The sequence below is a fragment of the Amphibalanus amphitrite genome, unplaced genomic scaffold, assembly GCF_019059575.1.
Source record: "Amphibalanus amphitrite isolate SeventyFive unplaced genomic scaffold, NRLGWU_Aamphi_draft 000031F_arrow, whole genome shotgun sequence".
NCBI lineage: Eukaryota > Metazoa > Arthropoda > Thecostraca > Balanomorpha > Balanidae > Amphibalanus > Amphibalanus amphitrite.
The window spans coordinates 1,174,816-1,195,275 of record NW_024881527.1 but is presented as its reverse complement, the minus strand read 5'-3'; the positions used below and the strand labels follow the sequence as shown (position 1 = coordinate 1,195,275).

At 48.1% G+C, this 20,460-nt stretch overlaps 1 protein-coding gene across 13 annotated transcripts in view; it reads right to left on the bottom strand.

Moving 5' to 3' along the window:
• LOC122367815 (regulator of nonsense transcripts 3B-like) overlaps positions 1 to 20,460 on the bottom strand; it is a 21,085-nt gene extending 625 nt beyond the window's left edge. Inside the window, exons 1-8 of one of the 13 annotated variants that reach the window (XM_043341322.1) lie at positions 20,256 to 20,327; positions 19,734 to 19,822; positions 16,914 to 17,041; positions 2,856 to 3,069; positions 2,482 to 2,694; positions 1,627 to 1,814; positions 898 to 1,265; positions 454 to 655 (exon numbers count right to left, since the gene is read on the bottom strand). In XM_043341322.1, the coding sequence (XP_043197257.1) occupies positions 454 to 655; positions 898 to 1,265; positions 1,627 to 1,814; positions 2,482 to 2,694; positions 2,856 to 3,069; positions 16,914 to 16,994 (1,266 nt within the window). In that variant the 5' untranslated portion in view covers positions 16,995 to 17,041; positions 19,734 to 19,822; positions 20,256 to 20,327. Of the gene's footprint in view, positions 1 to 453; positions 656 to 897; positions 1,266 to 1,626; positions 1,815 to 2,475; positions 2,695 to 2,855; positions 3,070 to 16,913; positions 17,042 to 19,733; positions 19,823 to 20,131 lie in introns of those variants that run through there. The other 12 variants (XM_043341240.1, XM_043341258.1, XM_043341306.1 and 9 more) reach the window with 12 other exon arrangements.

Genomic DNA, 20,460 nt, shown 5'->3' with positions numbered 1-20,460 from the left:
TGACTGGTCATGGTCCCTCCAACACAGCATCGTCCTGGTCCATCACACATCACGGCAACACTGGTACAGGGACCCGCAGTTGCTACTGTACAGCGACCCTGAGTAAATTGTCCCAGCACCCTCACAGGGAACAACGATAAGCTGTCAGAGGGTACTCACAGGAAACCTCAGCTGCTCTTGTACAGGGACCAGCAGTCGATATCAATGTTATCGGTTGTTACTGGACAGGACAGACGGTTAGACTTGGGGTTCGTGTACAGTAGCAACTGCGGGTCCCCGTACCGCCCGCTCAACACGTATATTCCTTTCCCTGTTCTGGGCGAACCAGGTAAACAATTAGACGCTAGCTACCGTCTTTTAGCTAGCTATCGGACTACCAACTCTATTCCCCATCAGCTCGTCCTTTTCTTATTCCCCGGGCCGTCCGTCCGCACACCGTTACGTCCCCCTTACCTTGTTTTTGAGTCCGGTCTTGGTCCGCTCCGCCCTGGCCTCTTTCCTCTCCTTTTTGGCGTCAGGTGTGTCCCGTTTAACGGCGCCCGATTTGGCTGGCTGGGCGGTGTCACCCCCTGCGCGGGTCTCTGCGGAGCGCTCCGAGCCGGCGTCTTTGACGTCGGCCTGCCGGTCCCGTGCGCTAGCCGTCGACAGCTCAGAGCTGCAGGAGACAAAAGATAATTATCCGACGATAGTAAATAGGAGAGTCCGGCCATCAGTCAGTCAATCGGCGCAGAATGAAAATTGTTGTACACACTGGCAAAGTTGGCAAGATTGATACACAAGGACCAGTCGGTTGCAACTGATAACGGACGGAAAGCTGGTCGGTCAGTCAGTGAGTAAGAACGAGCCGCCGGTTAGTTGGCACCAAAACTGAAATTAAATGAACTGAACTGCTCTCACCTGGATTCTGAAATGCGTGCCTTCTTCTCGGTCCTCTTCTTCTTCTCCTCCCAATCTACATCTTTCTTCCGTTCCTCCCGACTGAACGTCCTAGACTTCTCCTCGCGTCTTCCCTTCTCCGGCGCTTCGTCCTTCCAGCGCGCCTCCTTGTGGGCGGGACGCTCGCGAGCGTCCTCCTTACGCCGGTCATCCTTCTCTTTACGCCGGAGCTTGTCATCTCGATCCGTTCGGTACGCCTCCTTCGTCTGTTTGTCCCTCGTGTACTCTTTGGAGTACTTGTCCTTTTGTTTGTCGTCGTACTTTTCGTATTTTTTAGTTGTCGGAACGTCGTCTCGCCTTCGATCCTTCTCTTCTTCACGACTCGCCGGCTGAAAAAAAAAATGAAGAAATAAAATTCAGCTTTATTAACGGCGACACCAAAGGCGCTGCCATTAAAGTGAACTATCAAAATGTATCTCCACTGTAATGCTTTTGTGACGTGAGCAATCGGATCTGTCCATGAGAAAAAGAGGTCGCTGCCCGGTCACCCGAAATCTTCATTACGTTCATCCTTGGAACGTGATTAAAATGGTCGTCATTTGATGGCCATTGCCCCTCAATACTGAACCGACATTTACCGATCGGGATTGATTGAAGAAGATCGCATTCGGCATGAGAATGTCGACCAACACCTCGCCCTTTGGGGTTACATCTTGCAATTAAACGGCATAAAACAACCTGGACATTTACCTTGGAAGTTTCCTTGGTGTCGTATCTGGTTTTCTCCCTGGAGTCCCGTTTATCTCTGGCGAGCAGTTTCTCCCTGGCTCTCCTGGCCTCTTCCTTTCTCCTCTCGAGCTCCCGGCGGCGTCGCTCCTCTTTCTTCTCTGCCCTCCTCTTGCAGACGTAGGTGACCAGCGGCGTGACCACGTTGGCCTCTGCGGAAGGCACGGTGAACGGAAGGTCACAAAGGCAGACACAGTATTGTTCGCGCACCTGAGTGAATACCTGCAGCCAATGCATTTATCCCTCACATAGATACGCTGGGCTCTCGGACTTTTGCTTGGCAGTGCGCTTTATAGTGATAAATTTTACACGATCTGAACTAACGAGGTGCTCCCCATAATATGCATTGAGGAATTATTGTTGGCATGTATGCACATTCTTCGTCACCTAACCTCACCCCTCAGCTCGCTGTGCCGTTTCTCGATCAAAACTCACCTCTGAGCTCAGCTCTAGCACTTTCTCTACCCTCACCCCAAAGCTCTCTTTATCGTTTTTTTTTTTTTATCTACTCTCAAGGCCTGGCTACACTATGCGTTTTCTGCGTGCGTTTTTTCCGGGTTTGCGTGTTTTGCGTGATATCGTTCTAGAAAAAATAACGATATTACGGTTTTGTGATGTTTTTATATTAAATTTTAGTTAATATCAGAATTATATTAACTTTTGTATCCAACTAATGGAAAAGTTATATCATTTATGACTTTTTTCTAGAACGATATTACGCAAAAAACGCAAACCTGCAAAAAACGCACGCAAAAAACGCATAGTGTAGCCAGGCCTTCACACCTGAGCTCGCTATGCCGTTTCTCAATTTACCATCACCTCTGAGCTCGGCGTGTCGCTTCTCGATCTCCTCCAGCGTCTGTTCCCAGCTGGGCGCCGCCGGCTCCGACTGCTCCTGCTCACAAGCCGCCAGAAACGCCTTGTAGTCGGCGTCCTCGAATATGGTGCCGCTCTTGGCGTCGGGCTTACGGCTGCGGCGGCGCGGCGTGCGCTGGTACGGCGCAAACTCCACCACGGCTGGGTACTCGAAACCTGAAGAGCATAAATACCGTCACACACTGTCCAATATACTCTCACAATGACATATCACTTAACTGTGACCTAACCTATAACGTAGTTTCGCTGCCAGTGTCTCATTCGTCGGTATGCTCATAATGGTCGCGAAACATTTAACATCACACCTCGACACGCACCCTGTTTATCTACGAACACGTATCCGTCGAATCTGTCCCTGAACGTGATGATGTCGTCCATGTTGCTGAAGTTGATGTAGGCGCGCGAGAAGGCGTGCGGCGCCAGGCCCGGGTCGGCCGGCACGAAGCCCAGGTAGTCGTGATCGGGCAGCGGAGACACCTGGTCGACGAACGAGTCGAGCGCCATGTCCGGTGGCAGGCGGCGGATCACCACCTGCCGCCGACGGTGGCCGTCAGAGAGGATAGAACGTGATGTATTTGTACATTGTTCCCTTAGTTACTTCAAAGTCAAATGTAAAATGAAGATGTGAAAAATATAGTGAGGAAAATTATGAGGTTGGCTGTTTCTAACTCAGTGGTCCAGTAAAACATGCCCCAGCAATGGAAAATACTTTACATAATTATCCCAGGATAAGAATGCATAATTCAATGCGGCCCTTTCAGCAGTGAAAAAGAATATGATTTACTATGGTACTATTGGTCTCAAGATAAGGGTCCAGGCGACCTGTAGGTTTGATGCGGTGAATACCCCCGCCTTCGCCACACTCGCTCGGTGCTACGGAGCTCCGATCTCGCGACCGGTCACCTGTACTTGTAGACTGTGCCGCATGGCATAGCAGTCGAGCGGGCCAGCGGAGCTTAGGCGGAAACTAGCGCCGCGTTTGACAGAGAAGGACGTTCACCATTCCGGCGGGAGGGCCGCTCGTCATTTTAACTCCATGTAGCGTCTCGCTGACAATGAAAGACACTACAGGACGACACTACAGGGTTCGGCAAAAGTTGTGTCCACTACCTATGACAACACTTAAGGATAAAACTTATGCCGGACCATGTAGCTCACGCATCATTCATTGCAGTTTCGCCTTAGACTGCAACACGTGGCAATTTGTTTAGGACATAGCGATTAATGCTGTCATGATCGGCATACCGCCGAGTACGTCACTATTTGCATATATCATTATCTTAACGGTTGCATATTTCAACCTTCATAACTTTTAATTTCCTACTGTTTCATAGGTATAATTTCATTTATGGCGCTGAACAAGTGTTGAACAGTTCATTTCAATAACTGCATTGTTAAACCTCCGGTAGGGTTAACCATTAAACAATATGTTAAAAGGGACTATCCCACCTTCTAAAATGTTGTTAAAACCAGATAAATTGTGCCCGACTTTATAGATTGGATGACCAGGAACACGGTTCTGGCATTTATTTTTCATTAAACATCTTAGGCTTCCCATATTCCAAACACAAACTTTCAAATATGTGACGTCACAGCCCAAAATTACCTCCTTCCCCAGGCCACATTACTGTCATAAAGCTGATTCTTTTACTCTGTAGGCACCACAACAAAGTTCAGACCAAGTTTTAAGCGATTTTTCAACGAACACTCCCATTTAAATCAGAATGACTAAACGAGGTGACGTCACACTAACGGTCGCTCCATGTTGAAGATAGGGCCTTGCACAAGGCCCATTTTCAAATGAAGGGAACGAATTTCTTCAACACCAAGAGGCCGCGGGGGTTGCAACCTAGATAGATAGTGGTTTCTGAACCTCGCCGCAAACTTGGCTATCTCAACTCAAATCCCATGTTAAAGGTGGGATAGTCCCTTTAAGTGTTACTCTAGCCCCGTTTGCTATGTGTTCGCTTTATAATTCTATCATCAAACGTGATATCATTCCAAGAAAGCACTAATAGTGTAGCCCTCGCCCGTAAACGGTGTTTTGCCACCTTCGCCCATGCAGGGGGGGGGGGGTTGGTGCGACCCCCCTGGCGTTTGAAAACGGAGCGTCGTAGAGCTTAGCGGAAAAGACCAACGTATTGCTCTCAACGAGATCTCGCGATTGGTGGTATATTTTTTGGTCCTAGGTCAACATTTGACCTGCTTATGACCGGTCAAAGGTCAAATTTTCGAGAAAAAAATCTAACTTTTTTCAGATTTCCGCGCCGATTGCGGCAAAACGGTAAGAGATATCGTCTTGAAACCTTCACTATCGTGATCCTTGATCAATTCTCTATCGTTTGGTGTGTATTTCGATGTCATAACTCTAAAAATGATGCATTGGGAGCATCGGAAGTCTGCAAGGTCATTTGTGCATTGGGTCACGTCAGGCGTGTGACGTCACTGACCTGACCCTGACCCAAAATGAACTACAAGAAACAACCGACGATGCCTGAAATGGATAGCAAATTCGAATTCAGGGCATCAAAATACCCCGAAAAGGCATATAAGTGCAAGAAGTCATTACAGGTCAACCGAGGTCACTGACCTTACCTTGACCTTTAGTAACCTTCAAAATGTCAACGGACATTGTGCCAATGTCAAATCAGCCAGTTATGATTTTAAAACAATCCATCAGTGTGTCAGGTCAGTCGGCATTTATACCAATGTGAAGCAATCTCCAATTTAGCGTAAATCTGGCCGGAGGTTGTTCCCTTTATGACGTCATAACTCCGTGACCTGACATGACCTTGACAAAAAAAAATACCAAAAGTTGCGCAAAAGATGCCCCATAGGGTACTGAAAATTTGAGCACGCTATCTGAAACGGTTCGGCGTGTAGCTAAGAAAAAACCTCAGGGGGGGGTGCACCCCCCCCTCTACATGGGCGAGGGGTAGAGTGTAGAACCCATTCCCACTGATGGGACTCGAAGCGATGCAGCTATGTAATGCATAAGGCTGATTGGCGAACTTCAGCTTGTAGACAAGACAAGGAAACGTTCTCAAAAATGAAATCCACACGTAATAAACATATTTCAAGAGTGCACGTATCTCGTTGTCGTTGTATCCGTTATTCTTCGTCGGACCTATCGGCTTTCTGAATACCGAGAGACGTCTAGAGTGTGTGTGTGCGTGGGGGGGGGGACCCCCGCCGCCGTTTCGCCCATTAAGCCTTGCAAACAAAAACAACACCCAACGATTCACAATCAAGTTAAAAGTGTCAGATCAGCATGTGACCTCTGAGGTCAGGTCACGTGCACAAGTGCAGGGTGTTCATTAGCGAATGACGTATAAAGTAAGCCCCCGCTGGAGCCCCAAATGATCGCCGGCCATCGTGCAGACGAAGCCTTCAACGACCCACGGCAGCGTTCAGTTCATCAAGGGTCTTGGACTCTTGAGTTCGCTCCGCAATTTGAGTTGCTTGAGGTTAAATGGTGAAGTCCAAGCAGGAAAAATCCAGACTGCAAAGTGACCAGGGGTGCTGGGATCTTGTTCAGTTGCTCGAAAGTGAAGAGAGTCTAGCAATTCTTTAGTAATCTGTCCAGTATTCGCGTTCGCAATGGCTTAAGAAACCTGGGAAGGCATTTTTAAATATATGGACTTGTGATGTCAATTACAGAAAGTCGTGATACCGATACCAAACCAAATACCAACAGGAACCGTGGGAAAATACCGAAACCGAACCGACTTGGGAATATCAGGGAAATGCCAAGTTTTTACCAAAGTCACAGTCTCTTTTACAGTAGCGAGGATTCACAATACCAACAAAAAAAACCAAATGTGTTAGCCTCGAAACGCCAAATACCAAGTTGGTATCGGTTTGGTATCGGTATGCCAAAAAGTTGGTATTTGATTGACATCTCTAATATGGACACTCCTCCACAAGAAGAAACTGAACTGGAAACATTATCGTCCGATCCTAATGACCGTCATCTCCCCTGACAGCATGGTGTCGAGGCTGGAAGTGTGCACCTTTTGGCTCACGGCTCAGTGAAGCGGAAGAATGGTTCGAAAGGGTGATATTGAGTGACGAAAAATGGCTCGCGCTACAACAAGCACCCGCAAGAATAATACATGAGGCTCCTTCGCCGAAGAATCCACAAAAGTTGATTCCATACAAGGATGTGCACGGAGCGAAGGTCTTGGCCGAGGTCTGCCGCACGGAAAAGCAAGTTTTCTTCGAGCGACACAACTGATTTCTGTTTGTGCTATGTAAAATGTCTAAAGGCTGAAACAGACTCTTTCCGCGTTCAGGAAATCGCATGCGAGAGCCTATTCTAATACATTGTAATTCTTTTCGCATCAATCGCTTGCGGGAGGTGCGTGCCATTGATGCGAGCGTGTTTCCATGTATTTGAATAGGCTCTCGCATGCTATTTCCTGACTGCGGAAAGAGTCTGTTTCAGGCTTAACCCGGCACCGCCTGGGCTATTTCCGTACCCACATCAGCCTGGGGGGGGGGGGGTCGGATCCGACCCCCCCCCCCCTGTTATCTCGAGAACCAATGGTCGTATCGAGCCCCGCGAGGCGGCGTTCGAAAGGTCTCTACGAGACCTTCCCAAAGCACTCTTAAGATTTTAAGATTGAGGTCAACTTTCGGGTCAAGGTCAGGTCAAAGGTCAAATTCAGGGGTTTTGCATGATTAGGCTTACGGACAGCGGAATCTATAGCTGCTGCTCGAAACTCACCACAAATGACCTCAAAGACCTAGTGAAGGTACCATGTGCGTATAGGGGTCATACTAAGTACGGGTCAAGGTCAGGTCAGGTCACGAAAGGTCACGGTTTTCACTTTCTGCTAAATGGGCGTGCGACACATGTTTTATGGCTTATTTTTCACGCCAAATCCGATGGTAATGGTTATATGTGACCCCAAGTCACTGTGCTGGTGATAAGTGTGCATTGAAAGCATAAAAAAATCGTTTATACCACACATAACTAAACGAGCGCTAAGAAAAAAAGTCAATTTTTCAACTTTTTATTTTTGACATAAAAATGCACTTTTCTAGACGAGCTTTGTCCCAGGAATCTAGTGGTGCCGTTTGTTTTCACATGCGATGTTCAGAAGTGCCTCTAATTCGCGAAAATGCTTATGACGTCACCATGCCCTATGCATGTTGGAGCTATTTTTTACAATTTGGGGGTCAAAAATCAAGATAGAAAGTTGAAATTTGTGACATCTAATGTTCTTATAGAGCTTTATAACATATATTCCGGTTTTTTGGAAATTCTCAAAATTTTGGATTTTATTAGCTGTTTTCCAAAAAATATAGTTTTTTGAATTTTTAGGGGTGAAAAACGCATTTTATGGAAAATCCGAGATAGCCATTTTAACCCTCGCATGTGTAGGGGGGGGGGGGGGTCGGATGGACCCCCCCCCATGGTTTTTCGCGAATAACTCGCGTAAAAAGCGGCCGATCGCGACGAAACTTTCAGTACCCTCGCATTGATCAATTTTACACCTACCCTGAAAATTTCATGACCCTGACCTAAATGACCTTTGACCTGTGACCTCTTTTCCGAGACCATGTTTGGCCGGAATCGCGATTTCGCGTATGTCGGCTCGCACTAGTCGCGTGTTTGCAAGCTTTTCGTGGTTTCAAACGTTCAAACATGTGATTTGATGTTACTCCCGTGTGTGTCAAGGTCACCTGAAGGTCAGGTCAGGTCATTGACCTTTGGTGACCTCGGGTGACCTCGGGTCACTTTTTCGAGTTTTACATGTTTCTAGGCTAGTTTTTGGAGCTGAATTCGAATTTAGCAACCATTTGAACATTTACGAAGTAGTTTTGGTGACTTCGTAACATGTTACGAAGCTGTCAGAGGCGGTTGACACGTACTACGAATACCCGTCACAACGCCTACTGGTTGACCTGACCTGACCTGACCCGACCTGGTCTAAATGCTTCAAGACATCATCTGTGATCAAAACTAACACGATATTCGTGATCAGCACCCCGAAAAACCCCTTAGCAGCCACACTTTACGACTTTCTAACAGGTCCCGATTTTCCCGACTTTTGGGTCATTGACCTGACCTGGAAGGTCAACCAATGACCTAGGACCTTAAAATTGGGTATCATCGGCTTCCTCTCGTCACGGGCAACACGCTCGTTTTTTCCGCGAAGCTCTAGCTCAATCAGGGGCCAAACGGCAAGGGGGGGGGTCCAACCGACCCCCCCCCCCCCTACACATTAGAAGCTGGCAAACGCCGCACACATGCGAGGGTTAAAGAACTCGTTGAGCTGCGTCTTTTCATGTCCTTATTTTGCAATTTGCTTAAAACCTCGATTTTTTGCGATTTTTTAAACATTTACCATTTTTTGACTGAAAACGCCATGTAGTTACATCACTAAAATCGATATATCTCAGAAGAAATTTTTGAAATTTTTTTCTTAAAAATTGCACAGGAGACGTCAAATTGATGGGGGAGAAGGTATGCAAAGTTTCAAGTTGATAGCTCAAGCGGTTCATGAGTTATTCAAGAAAAACGGAGGGGGGGGGGGTCGGATCCGACCCCCCCAGGCGGTCGCGGGTTAAGATGTATCATTCCAACGGTGAGCTGTTTATGCAATATGTCTTACGCCTCTGGCGGGGCTGACTTTATGTCATCTTTTATTGATGACCCTGTAATTTAGAGGATAGCGCGTGGATGTTTAAATGCGGTTATCCCGCACCGTAGACAGTGTTTACAATTGCTTCACGTGCAAAGAGAGAAAATTATCAGATGTGTAACTGATTTTTTAAACGTCTAGTCGATTAACAAACTGTTAAACGTCTAGTAAACATTTCGTCTAGTCTGAAATATGTCGTATTTTTATATAAAATGTATTCTTTATCATTAAGCGCCCGAAAGATATCGGCGGTACGGGATAAAATTATTTAACCGCTCGTAGGTAGAAAAATATTTCAAACGTCTCGCCTAACCGCTCGACGTTTAAAATATTTTTCTACCTACTCGCGGTTTAATATATAACCACCTTGTATTTCAGTTGGAACGGTAGTATTTCAGTTGGAACGGTAGTTAATATGTAAGACACCTCAGTCTTCAGATACAGCCTCCGGTCTTACTGCATGTCTCTGTATTCCTGTGTTCTCAGCTTGACCGAACACACAACACACAACCAGCCGCGCCTCCGGCCGCGCTCCACACACACACCCTCTGCCCAGCGCTCTGCTCTGCTCTGCTCGCGCGCCGACGCGCGACCGCTTCCCGCCACAGCCGGGAACACGATTTAGCCGTGCATCCTTCACGGCTCTCGGCCACTAAATAATATTATACCTACTTACACTCCTCCCCTCCTATTGAACAATATGCCAACGACAGTCACAACAAACGCTTAATCAAAAGACCAGTGAGCAGGGTCGAACCGTTTCGGGGGGCGTACCTCACGCCCGAAACGGGTGACAGTTCGCGGCCGCTGATCCACATCCCGCGGCGGCTCGGCATCGAACGGCGGCGGCGGGGACGGCGGCGGAACATGTGGTACCTCCGGCCGGTGCGGCACAGCGTCATGGAGCGGTACAGGGTCAGGTGGCGGCACACAGTCAGGTCGCATCTCGGGCAGACGCGGCATCGGCACGTGCGGCAAAACAACAGGTTGCGGTACATAGCGGCCAGCTGTGACACCTTGGGGCGGAAATACAATTGGCGCCCCACCCATACCAGGCACACTATGGGGCCGGGCAATGGGCGTTCCCGGCACATCTCGCCAGAGAGATAACCCATGCGCTCTTGTCGCGGTCCTGTGCCCCTCACTCACAGCCGGCGGGCGCTCCACTGTGTTGTCCGGCTTCAAGCGGTTGTGGTGCACCACCAGACTGCGCCGCTTTCCCTCCTCGCGCACTCGATAGTTCACTGGTCCACATTGTTCTATGATCTCAGCCGCACGCCAAGGCCTCACAAACTTATGATATTCACCGCGCTTCGGTACATTGCGAAACAAGAACACTTTGTCACCCGGGCGATACGACCACTCGTTCATTCTGCGCTCATACAAAGCTTTGTTGCGGTCATGGGACAGCTGATCGCGCTTAACCACATCCTTAAAAGTAAGTCGGAGTGTCTCTCTCAAATCGTCTATGTACTGGGGGAAGGTTGGGGCCCGATCCACAACCGGCCGATCACCCAGCGAGGCTTCCGCCGGCAGGCGGGGCTCTCGCCCAAACATCAAGGCGAACGGAGAGTATCCCGTGCTGTCGTGCACCTGACTCCGGTAGGCGAGCATGAGCATCGGAAGATGCTTATCCCACTCCGTGTGCTGCTCAACAAACTTAGCCAGCATGTTCAAAATGGTGCGATTGGCTCGCTCAGTCATCCCGTTGCCCATAGGGTGATAACTGGATGTCTGAGACTGCTGAATGCCGAGCAGTTCGCTCACAGCTTTCATCACCGCACCGACAAAGTTCCGACCTTGGTCCGAGTGCACACGTTTCATGACGCCAAAACGAGAAATAAACTCATTTACAAGAACATTCGCAATCGTAGTAGCCTTTTCATCCGCGAGGGGATACGCTTCAACCCAGCGTGTGAAGTGATCAGTGATCACTAGCAGGTGTTTGTAGCCTCGAGCGGTTTCCGGCAGGTTGGTCACAAGGTCCATGGACACCAGCTCCATCGGCTCGGACGCAGACAACTGCCCCATACTCGCACATGGGCGGGGAGTCGGAGAGTTTCGCGAGGCACAGCGGCGGCACTGTTCGCAAAACTCAGTCACCGTACGCTCCAGGAGCGGCCACCAAAACCTGAGTCGCGCGACTTTCGCCAGCTTTGAAGCGTTGAAGTGCCCACCCGACGGACCATCATGAAGCGACCCCAGCACCACAGGCACGAGCTGGGGTGGGACTACCAGCTGCAGCTGGTCGTGCCCCCTCGGCCCAGCCCGGAACACTCTGTACAGAACATTATCAATCAAACGCAGACGTGACCACTGCCTCCAGTACGGCAGAGCGCCCTTTGACACGGAGGACTGGGAGGGCCGCTGTGTGCTCCCAGCAAGCTGCCTCTTCACCTCCGCCATGGCGGGGTCTGAGTTCTGCGCCGAACACATGAAATCAGAAGGCCACATGGACTGAACGTGGCGAGCTGCGACGGGAGGCGACTGAAAATCCATTGTGTCTGTCTGTGTAGACACCTCCTGCGTGGGGTCCGGCCTCCGACTGAGCGCATCCGGAGCCTCATGTAGCCTACCTGGCCGATGAACAATCTCAAACTGAAACTCGCCCAAAATCTCCAGCCACCGCGCCAGAAGCCCGTCAGGGTTTCTGAAATTCACAAGCCACTGCAGAGCGGCATGGTCTGTGCGGAGCGTGAACTTACGACCCAAAAGGTAATGTCGGAACTGCTGCACAAACGTCACAGCTGCGAGTAGCTCCTTTTTAGTGACTGAATATTGCCGCTGGGATTTAGACAGGCTTTTACTGTCAAATGCCACTGCCCGCTCACCTTGTCCATCCCTCTGCAGCAGAACCGCGCCCATCTTTGACCCTGAACAATCCACGTCTAGTACGAATTCGCTCGCTCCCGGGGAAAAGTCAGGGTATTTCAGAACCGGAGCCGTGCACAGCGCCGCCTTTAGCGAGTCAAAAGCCATCTGAGCCTCCGCATCCCAATGGAAGTCTACGTCCTTCCTGGTGAGGTGATGCAGCGGAGCCGCGATAGCAGCAAAATCTTTGATGTACCGTTTAAAGTACGTTGCCAATCCCAAGAACTGTGACAATGCCTTCTCATTCATAGGCACCGGCCAATCCTTTACTTTGTCTACCTTTTCTGGATCGGGACTGACCCCATCAGACGACACCACGTGACCCAGGTAAGTGATCTCTGATTGAAAGAATTTGCACTTTGAGAGGTTGAGAGTCAAATTCGCAGCCGACAGACGACGGAACACCTTCTCAAGACGTGAAAGATGCGTGTCAAAATCGCCAGAGAAAACCAAAATGTCATCAAAGTAGCTCACTGCATCAGTGGGAGCCAAATCACCCAATACAAGACTCAACAGTCTGGCGAACGAACTCGGGGCACCACTGAGGCCATATGGGCACGTTGTGTATTGCCAAAGCCCAAACGGCAACGTGATGGACGTTTTGGATCGATCCTCCTTTCGGATGCTCATCTGGTTGTACCCGCTTTTTAGATCGAGCACCGAAAACAAAGAGTTACCTCCCAGACTGTCAAGTAGGACATCAACCCTTGGGATTGGAAAGGCTGGCACCTGGCACACGCGGTTAAGTTTTCGAAAATCCCCACAAATTCGCACAGAACCGTCTCTTTTCTTCACCAGGACTACCGGTGATGACCAAGTGCCATCAGACGGCTCCAGCACCCCCTGATCTACCATATCCTGCACGCGCTGCTTTACTTCTGTCTCCAGGTGTGGGGGAATTCGTCTGGGAGCTGATCGCACCGGCTTGGCAGTGCCCGTGTCGATTACGTGCTCAACTAGTGAGCAGTGACCAAGCTGGTCTGAGAACAACGAGGGGTACCGGCGCAACAGAGCAAAGAACTTTTCCCGCTGCTGACTCGTTAGCGACACATCAGACAGATCGACCAAATCCTCCAAGGAACCCGCGCCAGAGCTGGGACCATTTGACACCCCATTGTCTGCATCATTCCCCTCCCCTTCAATGGAGAAGTCGGCTTCCATTGATCCTAGGCCCTTGCCCTTAGACACCGAGACCGAGGATGACGTCACGTTACGCACCACGACCGGAACACTGCCGCCCGGCTTCACATCAACCAGTCCGTCCAGGAACGTCAACCCACTGACTGCGACGTCGGCAATGAACACAGCCTCTCCCTCAAAATCAGCATCATCGACATGGCCGGGGATCACAACCTCACAGTTTGGGGGTATAGCGTACGTTTCCTGTACAGACACCCGGCACACACGAGTCGTCGGTCGCTCAGGCAACACCGTGGCGACCGGCTGACGGTTCACCTGGTTTGCAGGTGTCAGCTGCTTCGTCGATAAGTCAAGAACAAACGGATACTGCGCGAAAAAATCCATGCCCAGGAGGCAGTCGATGGGACCGATTTCGTCGGATACAAACACAGAGAGCGGGTATGACACATTATCGATAACAAAATGCACTGCACACCGACCGAGCAGACGCAACGGCTGTTGAGTTGCAGTTTTAGCGGTGACGTCACAACGTTGTAGCTGGGGACGCGCTGAAATCTGATCATAAATCCGCCTGTGAACTATTGTTATAGCACTTCCTGTATCCACAACAAGCTGCGCTGGCACCTCACTAACCTTTGCCTTGACCGTAATGTCCGACGCCGATGCAGCGCAGTTATTCAAAACTCTCGGTCCCGGCGGCCGAGTGACCGGGGAGCGCGCGCGCCGCCCTGAGCGCCCTCCCCTCCGGCGTTTCCCGAGAGGCGGCACGTGCGCTGAACATGGCCCACCTTCCCACAGGCAAAGCACCTGGCTAGACGGAAACGACAATCTGGTTTCACGTGACCCGTCTCCCCACAACACAGACATATGGGCATTGACACGTCACACTCCTGTCGGCCCCGGGCCCGGTCATGCCCCATCTGTCCCATCCGGTTAGTAGCAGCCAGCTGCAACTCCAGCTGCGCAATGCGGCGCAGAATTTGCTCCAGCACTGATGGTTCTGCAGCCTCGTCTCCCACTTTACGCACCCCCGGTCGCTCTGAGTCCGATCCGGCCGGCCCAGCCTCCGCCTGGTCGAGGGCGGGCTCGGACCGGGCGCCATCGCCGCCCACTGCACACACGCGCTGTCCCTGGCCCACCGGTCCCCGAGACAGACGATCAGCAGCCAGCACGTTTTGCACACTTTTTACGGCTGCATCAAAGGTCACAGATCCCAAAGACACCACTGCATGAGCCAACCGCTGAGGCAAGGCGGCCAGGAAATAGTGATAGAGATGCGTATCAGGCGAGTGGGCGCCAAACACGGCAGTGACCAGGCCGCGCAGCTGAACAATGAAGGTGTCCAGTGACTGAGCCGTCGGGTCGAATTTGAGCGCCTGCAGCGCGCTGTGGCAGTCCAAGGCGCTAGCGTCCGGGAACACGGCTCCGAGACGGTCTAGCAGAGTGTCGATTGAGCCGTCAGCAGGACGCTCAAACGTGTCGAACGCCTCTCGGGCCGCTCCATCCAGACACAGCGGCAAACAGTTCAGAGTCGCCTCACCCGTGAACGACTGCACGGCACAAAAACTCTTAAAATCCTCTCGGAAACGACGAAATGACCCCCGACCGTCATACCTGGGTGGCGCGAAGTGAGCCATTTCCTCTTGAGATAATCACGACGTCGTCGTAAATCACTGCGTATCACTTGGGGCGTGAAAAAAATCAAATGTTTATATAACAGCTCGCAGCTGATCGGTTCCGTGTCAAACAATTTATCAGGCCAAGACTGTGTTAGGCCAACACAACCCGGTTCGCAACCACAACCACCGCTGCCACCAATGTAAGACACCTCAGTCTTCAGATACAGCCTCCGGTCTTACTGCATGTCTCTGTATTCCTGTGTTCTCAGCTTGACCGAACACACAACACACAACCAGCCGCGCCTCCGGCCGCGCTCCACACACACACCCTCTGCCCAGCGCTCTGCTCTGCTCTGCTCGCGCGCCGACGCGCGACCGCTTCCCGCCACAGCCGGGAACACGATTTAGCCGTGCATCCTTCACGGCTCTCGGCCACTAAATAATATTATACCTACTTACAAATATATATTAAGCCGCGAGTCGGTAGAACAAATTTTTTAAACGTCCAGTCGATAGGCGAGACGTTTAAAATATTTGTCTACCTACGAGTGGTTTAATAATTTTATCCCGTACCGCCGGCATCTTTTGGTCCCTTAAGTTAAAAAATACATTTTATGTAAAAATACGGCATATTTCAGACTAGACAAACGTCTAGACGTTTAGTTATATATATTGTTATTCAGCTGGGACATAATTAATGTGCAAAAAAGTTGTTCTGACACCAGCTTTACAGTTTTATTGGGAGCTTTCTAGAGCGTCTAGACGTTTAGCAAATCAGGTAAACGACATCTGACAATTTTCTCTCTTTGCACGTGAAGCAATTGTAAACATTGTCTACGGTGCGGAATAATGACAAAAAAAAACTCCAATATCTATGTAAGGTCGTTTATGACGTTGCTCATGGTTCACAACGCAGAAGTTGAGCATCGATCTTGCAAGGAGTGAAGCTACACGAGCACGACTCTATGTGCAAACGATAGTCGTAAATCATTTTTTTTTTTGTCATCAACATAAATTTTAATATTTCCCTTGCTGAATTATGATGGTGAGGGAGGTCACGTCATTGACCTAGCTTTACGTGAACTTCAAGAAATTACGAGACATAAAAGTTGCAAGGTCTCGGAAGAATATGAAGTCCTCTGAGTTTTATTCATCTGCAGAAGTTGACCTAACGATGGCGGAGTTGCCAAGCCGCAATATTTTGGGACCGAGTGAAGTCTTTTATGACGTCATAGGTCAGTGACTCGACAAGAATTGAAAATGTAATTGGTCGTTGGTGTCACCAGATAATCGGCTTGAATCAAGTCAGGTGTGCTATTTTTCAGCTTTCAGGTTTCCTTGTTGAGAGCAATCGCAAGAAGTCTGGGGTAGGTAACACCCGTCACCCTCATCTAAGGAAAGTTATGCTTTTGAGGAGCGACTTTCAAAGCTAGTGCGCCCCATGCACTGTCGCGTTTTCAGCTTGCTGTCGGTTTTCCAATATATGGAAGCCAGTTACAGGCGTCTCTTAGTCTCAATGGTCAATCGCACACACCACGTGTGGTTCATCAACGACCAATGAGAAGATGAGAAACGCCAGCGAACTGACAGCATGCTGATTTGGTGATCAAACAGCGCCCTGACCACACCCCTCCCATCTATCGCTGACACCCTGCTCGGTAACTCGTCTCGAGACGCGACTGAGCCAGGCCCTTCGACCGGTTACCGCCGCCGGCATAATTCCGCCTGATTCCGACTGCACCGCTGGACACCACACTGCGGCGAGCGACCCCGCTGTCAGACTCGGGCCGAACGCACCTCCTCCCCTACCCCCACTCCAGCTGTGGCGAGGGTGAGGGTATTCACCGCATCAAACCTACAGGCCGCCTGGACCCTTATCTTGAGACCAATAGTACCATTACTTGAATAAATAACAATATAAACAATGTTCGACAGGGAGGTGGTACATGTAGGACCCTTATAAGATCACAGAGGGAAGTAGCTATTGCATGAGTTCAGAATTTTGTTATGGAAGCAGCAAAGTAATTAATATTTGAGCTTGACTAACCCATAAACGAAAAATAAAATATTTTACAAATAAAAAGTGTCATACCTTTGTTGGTGGATGCTTATTCTTGTCCTTAGAACTTGAATAGGACTTCTTCTCACCATGTGAAGCATTCTTTATAGCCATCTTCTGTTAGGTACAAAAACTCACCACCTCAAAAATCAAACAACTATCTAAAATAATAAGATCATGTCAGTCATTTATGGAAAGATCATGCCTTGAAAGGGAAGATGTGCTTATATTATTGTGATGAGGGAACTTGATATCAGGTTAGGATTAGCAAATTCCCTAGGAATAGAGACTCATAATCCATCTGCCTTTCTACTGTTCAAAAATTTGAGATGGTCATGTTTCAAAGATGAAGCATATGCTGAGAGCAATAAATCAACACATAAAAAAAAAACTGATAAAACCATAGGGTATCATGCTCTTCATATCAAAGCATGGCAGACATATTAAAGTTTCATCCATAAGTAGGTATGTACAACAGTCACTGTATTCTGTAATGCTTATTAGATAAATTCTGAACTAAGAAAATATAACTAACATGACTAAAACCAATCTAGCAAGTAGCAATGCTCACTTAGCACTAAGGCAGCCAGCTTTGCCTATCTTATCCTAGCACCATGACCACACAGATCTGGTGAAGCATTTCTATCATTTATGGATGTCGGATAAAGACTTGACTTCCCCTTCTAATTGTCCAATATAACCCCAGCACTCCCAGCAGTCATGGATTAAAAAAGTTAGCTCATGCCCATAGGTGTACCAGTTTTAATGTAGCCATGCCAGACACATTTCTGTCACCCCAGTCTGCAAATCTCCATCCATCAAACTTTAAAAAATAATCTGCATTTGGTCAAAGTAAGGCTACAAAGTGTTGGGAAAAATTAGGTAAGAACAGGTTATATTTCAATTTAAGTTAATTTATTCTGGGTGAAAGCAGCAAAACAAAGAATTGCCAAGGCATATATTTGTCCTAGAATCCATTGTAGGAATCCATTTTAGTGAATTTCACACCTCCACGATAAGTTTCCAGATCCATCAACATAATTAGGTAATTGATCAGACAATCAGATGCTTATTCTCATTCAACTTGCATGCACAAAACACTTTCAGGTTCGACTATTGTAAAAAATGTCAATAAATTGAAATTAACACAACAATAAATGAGGGAATCAAGGCTGGCTTTCAAATATGCTTTGCGGAGATGTAGGAGAGAAAGAGATATCTTCAATGTAAATAAGCTTGCTTTGTCTTTGTTGAACAGAGAGCATAATCAATTCTGGGCACACGTGAGACAGATGCTTGGTGGTCAAAGTTCCTTTCCACCTAGCTTTGGGGGTGTCACAGGAGCTGCGAACGTAGCGAATATGTGGGCCGATCATTTCAAAACTGTTCTAAATGACGATAGCTGCAGCAGTGGTCAAGCAATTATCAACCATATCATCAATGATCGGCTGCCTGATGTTCTCCCCATTACCAGGGAGGAAGTGTCGAGTGCTATAGCCAAAATGAAAGGTGGAAAAGCTGCAGGCTGGGATCAGATGTACAGTGAACATCTGCGTTATCTTGAAGCTGATAACTTATATGTCATAGTCTCCATATTTAACAGCATACTGAACCATGGAAACGTCCCTGATGATCTCATTTATTCACTGTTGACGCCATTAATTAAGGAGAAAAGTGGTGCACTTGATGATAAATCGAACTATAGGGCAAACGCTTTATCCACAACTTTATCAAAAGTCTTGGAACTTATTCTGGTTGACAGGCTTCTACCGCTATTAAGAACAAATGATGCGCAATTTGGATTTAAGTCTAATCATTCAACAACGCATGCTACATATGTTCTTAAAGAAACAGTTCACTATTACACTAGACAAGGAAGCCCAGTGTACGCCTGCTTCCTTGATGCAAGCAAAGCATTCGATAGAGTGAATCACGCTAAGCTCTTTCAAATACTCCAAGAAAGGGGTGTTCCGTTACCATATCTGAAACTGTTAACTCATTGGTACAGGTCCCAGATGATGAGCGTCAAATGGGCAAATAGCACATCCTATTCATTTCCGGTCGCAAACGGTGTTCGCCAGGGTGGATGCTTGTCACCATTATTGTTCAATGTATACCTGGACGATCTCCTTCAAATGTTACAATCTACTGGCATAGGATGTCACGTTGGTGGCTGTGCTGTAAATGTGCTGGCGTATGCTGACGATATTGTTGTCTTGTCGCCATCAAGGGGTGGTTTACAAGAGCTTGTCAAAATATGTGAATCGTTTGCTGTGTCCAGGGACATACAATTCAATGCTAAGAAGAGTGTATGCATGGTGTTTAATCCCCAGCGTCCAAGTGCATCTTCGCATCTGTCCATGTCACAACCCCCAATTGTGAGGTTGTCAGGTACCAACCTAACATGGGTTGATGAGTTTAAGTATCTTGGGCATGTGATTAACAGCAAACTGAATGATAGCAGCGACATGCGTAAGCTGAAGAGATCGCTATACTATCGTGCTAATATGCTTTGCGCGTTGGTAGGCCATGCTAAAAGAGAAATTCTGATAAAGCTGTTTAAGTCCTACTGCGCGAACCTGTATGGGTGTGAGCTGTGGGATCCATGTAAAGAAAAAAATGTGTTTCGTGAACTGTGTGTGGCGTATCACTCATGTGTGAAGAAAATAGTCAAACTACCGAAATCATTCAGGAACCATCCTCTCTGTCTAGCTCTTCAAATTCTCCCCTGTCCTATGCTAGTAGCAAGCAGACAGCTTCTGTTCTATAAAATACTCCACAGTAGTGAAAATGTGTTGATAAAGAGCTTGCTTGACAGTGACATTGGACAAAATGGTATAGCAGCGAGCGTGCATCTTGCCATCCGACGTGAATATGATATCATGGCCTTAGACTTGTCTTCCTCCTCTCGTGCAGACATTTTGAATATTTTCTTAGGTAGTCTGAAAAGAATGGTCAATCAAAATCCGACATATCATGCTCATGTGAGAAGTGTCATTACAGACAATGTATGAAGCTGAGACGAGCTTCCTCTTGATCGATGTGCGTGCTTGCACTGATTTTAACGTTCTGAATATGAATATCTTGATGTGTGTGTGTGTGTGTGTGTTTGTGTATGTATGGATGTAATGATTGTTTAGCTGTCACTGGAACTTCCTGTATGCACCAATGATGGTGTGAAATAAATGGCATTATTATTATTATTATTATTAATAAACATCAAGATTGATGGCCTAAGAATGCAATCTCACTGTTGGCTTGCCAGAGTGAGTGCCAAATATTTAAATATTGTTTATGTTACATTCACTACAGGGCTCAACAAGTCACTACCGATGGGTCATAATTAGAAAATAAATTGTAAATTACTTGACTCACACAGACACCATCGATTTTCCGTAACCGGACAAATCTTCGTATGGCAATTCTTCGTCGCGCAATTCCTCGTCCGCATTTCTTCGTCCGCAAATCTTCGTCGGCGCATTTATTCGTGTCGCATAACTTCGTCTCGCATTTCTTCGTAAGCGCAAATATTCGTAGCGCATTTTTTCGTATCCGCATTTCTTCGTACGCGCATTTCTTC